General features: G+C 29.7%; 1 protein-coding gene and 1 long non-coding RNA gene across 2 annotated transcripts; one reads left to right on the forward strand and one right to left on the reverse strand.

Moving 5' to 3' along the window:
* Positions 1-7: 7 nt before the first annotated feature.
* On the reverse strand, positions 8-1,061 carry LOC121131496 (clotting factor B; the record flags this gene model as incomplete). The annotated part of the gene is given in 4 exon segments (XM_040726921.2): positions 8-241; positions 296-524; positions 591-820; positions 877-1,061. Coding segments are annotated over 4 exon segments (612 nt in total). The 3' UTR covers positions 8-149.
* A 6,622-nt stretch (positions 1,062-7,683) lies between these two features.
* On the forward strand, positions 7,684-8,318 carry LOC121131495 (uncharacterized). Its single transcript, XR_005869067.2, has 3 exons — positions 7,684-7,753; positions 7,827-8,010; positions 8,068-8,318. It is a non-coding gene; the product is annotated as an uncharacterized lncRNA (long non-coding RNA).
* The last annotated feature ends 549 nt before the right edge of the window (positions 8,319-8,867 follow it).

Raw genomic sequence — 8,867 nt, forward strand, 5'->3', positions numbered from 1 at the left:
ATCCTCACTCCCTTGATATAAATCCATATACGGATCAATGTGTGTGTTAACTGCGCAAAATAAATCCTCTCCTGGAGTGATTGTTCCATTAGAATAAGAAAATTTACAAAGAGTAGCATTCCTGGCTATAACTCTCAAGGCTTCTCGTCTTAAATTGTTATGTACCTTGAAAAAAAGTATCCCGGACTAAAATAATCTCCTCCAAGATTTTCCTCATCAAAAGTTGTAGTCCAGCCACTTACTAAAGGAAATGATAAGTTTATTTTGGTGTTTATATTTAATGTAATGATTTTACCGATAACTAAATCTTTATCTTTAACAATATTTTCATGAAGAGGCAAGCAAATAGGTGTAATATTTAGGGACGAATTGAACTCATATTCCAACTCAACTACCGCAAGATCAACTTTGTATAATGGGGTATTTATATAAAATGGCAGTATTTGCGTAAAGTTTGGATGAATTGATATTTTCTTGGCTTTTATAAATTGACCTTGATTTAAAAGGGATGATCCAGCTCGGATCTGATTTAAAAATCCAAATAAAAACAAAATTACTCATTATCTCTATGAAAAGTTTTGCAAACTTACTTTAATCTTATCATTAGGTCTTATTGTGTTATTCACAGTCAAACATTGTGCTGCTGTTAAAATGTGCCTCATGGTTATAAGAACACCTGAGCAAAGCAATTTGGATACCCCTTTGTGTGTTATATTAACTTGAACATGCCATGGCATTTGACCAGGCGGAACTATTGCTCTGTTTTCACCTTTAACAGGTGTGCATCCAGCGGTTCCCAAGGTGGTAGACACTCCACAATCTAGAAAAATATGTAATATTATTCTCACAATCAATAAGGATCCATTATCTACTTACTTTTAGAAAAGTTATAGGCATGTGTAGTCCAGATGAAAAGAAGGATGATTAAATATTTCATGGTAAGTCAGAGAAAATTGGTATGATAGTTTAGCCTAGAGGTCTTTTACTTTTTATACTCTTTAAAGAATTTAAACAGGTGTTATCATCATGTATGTATGCTCAAAATGTTATCCACCGGTATGCTAAAAAAAAGAAAGAGAAAATTTAATGTGGTGGCGTGTCAATTTGTAGAATGTTTTGGAGGAGAGCAGCTCAACTGTTATGACGTTTTATAACAGATTTGCTGTGTGCATCCCTGAGAGAGTTGAATAGGAAGTAAACACAAATCTTACTCCATATTTAGTAAAAAGTTTGGCAGTAATTACTTCAAAGTCTATCCTAAGCTCTATTCGTAGTCCAACAAAGACTTTTGATCGTAACCATAATCATAAATTTTCAATCAATTTTGTATTGCCAAGAATTGTTATAATAAATACATGTAAATACATTATCATACTCTGTTTTGACTAGGTTGAATGACTTACAGATGATCCAGTCCTGGACCATTTGTCTCCTAAAATGACATTGCTCTCAATAAAAGCATTGGAAGATTTGACTACATAAATCTTTGAAATGACAATATTATACCTATTGTCATCTCCTTTAAATATTGAAATCATATTAGTCTCTTAATTACAAAATTACAAAAGAGTTTTTAGACTTTTTCAATCCCAGTATTGAGGGTTTTAACGCGTATAAGTTAGTTCTAAAAGGTTTTAGGAATTCTAAGCTTGGATATTTTAACATATCTAAACTTTAAAAATTTCCCTTTTATTATTTGATAAAAAGCTTTACTTATTACGGAAACCTTCCGGTCAAACAAATAAGGCTAAGGTCACATCATTAAATTTTGGACATACTGTAGTTTATTTTCGAAAAAAGTGACTGTAACTCTCAGTAAATTTGCATATTGTATGTTTTTAAGATAATTCGCACTTTGTGGGTTACCTTTACTGTATCATGCAATCTTCCTAAAAAAAAAAAAAAAAAAAACAAGAAAAAAGCCTGAAATTAGTTTTGTTTTTTTAGTTTTATCAACTATTGGTCAATGAGCTTTGGGAATTATTAGGAGTTTAACAATAGCTCATTCTAATTCAACCAATCAACGTTCAGAACACCTATAAAAAGAAAAAGAACAGAAACATCGGCACCTGAGTACATGATGATCTAACCTTGTATTTATATTAAACTTGACATAAATATTGTCCTCTTGTCGAAGTAACACAGGGAAGTACATTACCGCTTAATTTTGTATTTTTTGCTTGAACTCATTTGAACAAAAGCATATGTTATTACCTTTCATTTATATCAAATACATTATTCGCTCTTTTTATAAACATATGTATTATGCCAATACCTTCTATATCAAATATATTATAGATGGGAACGCCAAATTTCTACCAATGAAATGAAACCTAGAGTATAATTTATCTTTGAGTTCAAAATATCTGATCTCAGTTTTGTTCTGGGTCGTCAGGTTTCCAGAAATATTTAAGATTATAGTAATTCTGGACTATTATCGTTCTGATACATTTTTCATCATTAAAACAATCACCAAATTGAAATTCGATGAATAAAACTGATGTTAAAGGGTTTTCATGATTGTAAAAATGTTTTATTGTTTCTGTGTCTTGTTGCAAACTCGAAATATTTACAATTTTAGGCTGTAAGCTTTAATACTATAGAAAAATATTCAGTTTTATTTGTGATCTTACTTTTTATGGGGATGCAGAAACAAATAGGCAACATTCTCTTAATAATGTTTTCCATTTCAATGTAACGATAATGACGTCATAATAATTTTTATTTTATTTTATTAAATGTCATAGTTTAGCATGACTTTAATTAAATGAACATGCTCGTAATATATTTGTTGTTTCAATATTCAGTTCACATCAATTATTATGATTCTAAAACTATGGAAGAAACTAATTACACCCCCATTTTTAAAAAGAAGATTCACTTTTTCAGTGAATAGACCTAATGTTCAGATGATGGATTTTGTGTTTTGTGAATATGAGGGGGGAAATGATATGAAGAAGTGATAAGGCTCAAAACTATTTTGTTAAAAATTTGTAGATGAAGTTGCGTCAGTCAGTATAGACACAAGATTCCTTGTTTTCTTACAAGACAGAGTATGCATTTGGCCCAGAGAACAAAACGTTTGTTTTTAGTTTTACACAACCTCTCATGAAGTTAATTATGGGCTAGATTTTTTTATTTATCATTATATATATAAGTGATTGAACGATTCTGAAAACAATTCCAATGCTGATTCTGATGCAATTAAAGTAAAAATTCCCGATGATGATTTTTTTAAATTTTAAATAATTGTTCAAAAATACGATTTTGCAATCAGGGCATCCACAGGAATATATTTCGGGGGGGGGGGAAGCTTTTTGGAGGCATCCAATTAAATTTTTCGAAAATTCCCACCAGAGCTTACAAAAAAAAATTTTGGAAAATTGAATTTATAATATATACTTTTTTTTTATTTGAAATATTAAATTTTTAGGAAAAAAATTTCAAAAGTACATAGTCATTCCAAAAAAATTAAAAAATTAAATATTACTTTAAATATTAATAGTTTTAAAGAAAAAAAATTCAAGTATTGAATTTTCTAATAATAAAAAGCAAGCATTTCTTAATTTAGGGAGAAGGGCATTTGTTTTTAATAACTAAGAAAAGAAATTAATGGTTAAACATCAGTAATATATAAGAATTGGAATAGTAAAATAAACATTATTTCCCTGATTCCGATTCCAGAAAAAAATATCCAATTCTCCAATTACAGTTAATTGTCTCATGACTAATATATATCATATTGAATTATGTTTAGTTTTTAGTGTAATTTTATGTTATAGATTAATTATGAATCACTGTAAATAGAAAAAATTTCTGTTTTTATTTTTATTATTAACTAGACTATTTTTTATATATTTGATTTATGCAGACAAACTGTAATAAAAAGAAAAAAAAATGTTTGAATAGAAGAAATGGTTGTTGTTAAATGTTTCATCCTGTTGTTACATTTCTCCTTCTACCTTGTATCTAATTCACCTCTCTTCCTAGTGTATACTTTTTTGATTCGAGAATCAAGAAGTATTAGCTGTTCCTTTGTCTTCCACTAATTGTAATAAAATAACTATATATTGAACGGAAGTTTTCAGATTTCAATATTCTTCAACCTTTCTATATATAACTACATATATTACTTTATGTATAAATATGGAGGAGGATTCTAATATCAACCCAACAAATGGTTATGAAATGTGAAACCATCACCTACAACGAGTTGGGGATAGAGGGTTAGACCCCAATACAATGTCATAAAGAAGGAATCCAAAAGGGACTCGAAAGAGGCCAATAACAAGAAAAATTCTGATACAAAAAAGAAGGATTCAATGCAAGCCCCTAGCATTATGAAACGAGGGGGAGATGGCCCAACTACTGAAACCCCTCCTTCAAAGAGGATTTATATTCCTCAAATGCCTGCTTAGGACAATAAAGAATATAAAACGAAAGTAGGACCAAAAGGCGTTTCTTGAAGCCGATTTTGCTAAAGAGACGATCGAAATTTTCATTATAAAAAAGAACGGTGACCATATTTCCATCATTGAATGGCATAAAGTTATTAAAATACTTGACACAGACTACGTACGTGGTCTGTCTGCGCCAATTGGAGATGGGTTTCGTTTGTCGGGTGACCAGTAACATTGGAGACGAGGTTCTTGCTCGCATTATAGCACACCTATGCAATATTCGTCCGATTAAAGTAAAGGTAGAACTTGCAAAATCTAACTACGGTAAGGTACTTTACATATGCGTAGACACACTGGAATTTGAAGCCTTGCAATTGATAGACTTCACTATCAGAATAGCCTCAGTAGGAAAGGTATGTTTCCATGACCCAAGGAAATCACCCATTATCCAACATTATCCAGGAGGAAGAAGAAGTAGAGGGTCAAGGATCAAGGAGGTGATAATGAATCAAATACAACTTATGACAATAGCATAAAAGATTATACTGCCAATAATAAAAAGATAATACTAAAGTTGGTACACAAACTGAGATTGATAGTGGTAGCAATGAATCAATGAATATTTTACTAATATTTACCATATGAAATATTTAAAAGTAATTGTCAGTATACAACATATCGCCCATATTGAATAAATTCATTCAAATATATAAATGTCAGGGTTTTTTTAAGCATCATGTATTTAACTCAAATCATTGTCTTTTTTTTTTTTTTGTTTTTTTTAGTGCACACTTGTTTTTCTTTAGCAAAATTTTTTTATTAATCATGTATTTAACTCAAATCAGTGTTTGTTTTTTTTTGTTTTTTTTTCGTGCACACAAAGGAAGGAATTTAAATATATTTAATTCATTATTACAATACGAGTATAATATGACGATTTACATTTAAATAGTTACCTTTAACTGATGCACTGCCATATTTCATTTAAAATTGTGTACAAAGTTCTGAATAGCCTTAAAAAATTAACTCGATTAAAGTATATTATAGGTATATTCTCATATGTATAAAAAACCCTTAACTGTACATTAAAAACAATAAAATATTGACTCATTTTTATAGGATGTATCCCAAAAAAACAAATATAAATACAATATTAAGAGTTTTGGCCATTTTTTTGGTTAAATCAAGTACTGTGAGACAGTGGGAGTGAGAAATATGGTACATCTAAATTAAGACCCTTGTCAATATTACCAACCTGTTATTTTATTTTTGGGGGACAAAATGAATTACTGCTATAAAGAGAAGACCTTCTACATGTAAAATATGTCGTAAGTCAACTCAAAATGACGCTTGAGTTAAGATCAAGCTATTGAGAAATTTTCCTTTTATTTATTTACTTAATAAATATTAACGGCCAAATAGTTTATAGTCATATATTTTCTATTATGAGATTTATGTTCAAATTCGAGGGATAGTATGAGATACTCAAGAATATTAGCTATAATTTAAAGCGATTCATGAATTAATGTGACTCTAATTAGACTCGTGATGACCTTTTGAGTATAATTGGTCATATTCATAGCCTCAGATGCTTTTTAATATTTATTAGAAATAATGGAGTTGTCATTAAAATAAAAAAAAGTTGATGCGATCTAGTTTTACACGTAGAGGAACAATATTAGCTCTTGCAATGTTCTTTATAGCTACAACTATACACTATTATACGATTAACCGTCATTATTATTAAGTTTCCAAACTCTTTAAATTATCAATGGCAATATTTATGCCACCTCCTATGTCGATACATGACCTTTCTGTCACGTGACACTTTGTTGTGTGGGCGAGGAAAAAGAAGGTGTATTTGGTAATTTTTTTCGAAATGGGATGCAATTGTAAATTTCTTAAATTGATTGTACTATGTAGGTTTTATTGATGGTAACTTGGACGACAATTTGTAGCAGCCTCACTCATCAGTACACATTTAAGTTGTGCGTATAAAATATCCCTATTACTGAGCTTTAATATATCAAGAATGGATAACGTTATCATTGTTGATTTATTGATTCCATGACTGTTTTCATTCAGACCTTGAGACTAAATTTATGTGATCGACGTAGTAATCAATTAATTTTGATGATCACCAGAATTAATAAACAATTTAATTTTTCGCCACAGAGATATGATTATACAAGATTTGAAAACTATCAACATGCCTCTTCTTCATATCCGATATAAAATTTAAAAATCAGGACTTGATTCAATTATATTTTTGAATAAAGCCTCAAATTATTATCGTGAATACAACTTTTATTATGTTTTAAAATTTGAATTTTCTAAAGGCTTGGCTTCCAAAATCACAAAGGCCCTTTGAAAAAGTTCTTGACGTCTGACCATTAATCTAGACTTTTTCTCCTTCATTATCGGCAAAAAGGAATGAAAATTTACATATAGTAAAATTTAATGTTATTTAATCCTAAACAATTACATCTAATTGGTAAATTTATTTTTTCTTGTTACATACATAATATTTGTTTAAAACATGATACAATTCTTCATAAGAAAAGAAAGTAATATTGAAATTGTAGGTACTATTAAAGAACTCAAGAGATTTAATGCAAAAGTTTTAGAATGAATACATTTAAAAATTAAACTACCTATAATATACGCATTATATTTTATACATATGGATTTTTTTATTTTATATTAAGGAAGACTACAAGTTACCAAATTCACTTAATTTTTTCTTTTTAAATTGTGCACCATTTTTATGTCATCTTTAATCAAACTTCGGAAATTTCCATCGTAATTATACATTTAAACAGTTTGGTTTGTCATTTTTTTTTTTTTTGGATCTTGATGATGCGAAAGGAATAGTTTTTTGAAGACATACATAATATTGATTACGATTCTTGGTAATAAGAATTTTGTAATTAAGAGACTAATATGATTTCAATATTTAAAGGAGATGACAATAGGTATAATATTGTCATTTCAAAGATTTATGTAGTCAAATCTTCCAATGCTTTTATTGAGAGCAATGTAATTTTAGGAGACAAATGGTCCAGGACTGGATCATCTGTAAGTCATTCAACCTAGTCAAAAACAGAGTATGATAATGTATTTTACATGTATTTATTATAACAATTCTTGGCAATACAAAAATTGATTGAAAATTTATGATTATGGTTACGATCAAAAGTCTTTGTTGGACTACGAATAGAGCTTAGGATAGACTTTTTGAAGTAATTACTGCCAAACTTTTTTTTTTTACTAAATATGGAGTAAGATTTTGTGTTTACTTCCTTTTCAACTCTCAGGGATGCACACAGCAAATCTAATAAAACGTCATAACAGTTGAGCTGCTCTCCTCAAAAACATTCAACAAATTGACACGCCACCACATTAAATTTCTTTCTTTTTTTTTAGCATACCGGTGGATAACATTTGAGCATACATACATGATGATAACACCTGTTTAAATTCTTTAAAGAGTATAAAAAGTAAAAGACCTCTAGGCTAAACTATCATACCAATTTTCTCTGACTTACCATGAAATATTTAATCATCCTTCTTTTCATCTGGACTACACATGCCTATAACTTTTCTAAAAGTAAGTAGATAATGGATCCTTATTGATTGTGAGAATAATATTACATATTTTTTCTAGATTGTGGAGTGTCTACCACCTTGGGAACGCTGCTGGATGCACACCTGTTAAAGGTGAAAAGAGAGCAATAGTTCCGCCTGGTCAAATGCCATGGCATGTTCAAGTTAATATAACACACAAAGGGGTATCCAAATTGCTTTGCTCAGGTGTTCTTATAACCATGAGGCACATTTTAACAGCAGCACAATGCTTGACTGTGAATAATACAATAAGACCTTATGATAAGATTAAAGTAAGTTTGCAAAACTTTTCATAGAGATAATGAGTAATTTTGTTTTTATTTGATTTTTAAATCAGATCCGAGCTGGATCATCCCTTTAAATCAAGGTCAATTTATAAAAGCCAAGAAAATATCAATTCATCCAAACTTTACGCAAATACTGCCATTTTATATAAATACCCCATTATACAAAGTTGATCTTGCGGTAGTTGAGTTGGAATATGAGTTCAATTCGTCCCTAAATATTACACCTATTTGCTTGCCTCTTCATGAAAATATTATTAAAGATAAAGATTTAGTTATAGGTAAAATCATTACATTAAATATGAACACCAAAAATAAACTTATCATTTCCTTTAGTAAGTGGCTGGACTACAACTTTTGATGAGGATAAAGGAGATTATTTTAGTCCGGGATACTTTTCAAGGGACATAACAATTTAAGACGAGAAGCCTTGAGAGTTATAGCCAGGAATGCTACTTTGTAAATTTTCTTATTCTAATGGAACAATCACCCAGGAGATGATTTATTTTGCGCAGTTAACACACACATTGATCCGTATATGGATTTATATCAAGGG

The sequence above is a fragment of the Lepeophtheirus salmonis genome, unplaced genomic scaffold (genome assembly GCF_016086655.4).
Source record: "Lepeophtheirus salmonis unplaced genomic scaffold, UVic_Lsal_1.4 unplaced_contig_7501_pilon, whole genome shotgun sequence".
Taxonomy (NCBI): Eukaryota; Metazoa; Arthropoda; class Copepoda; order Siphonostomatoida; family Caligidae; genus Lepeophtheirus; species Lepeophtheirus salmonis.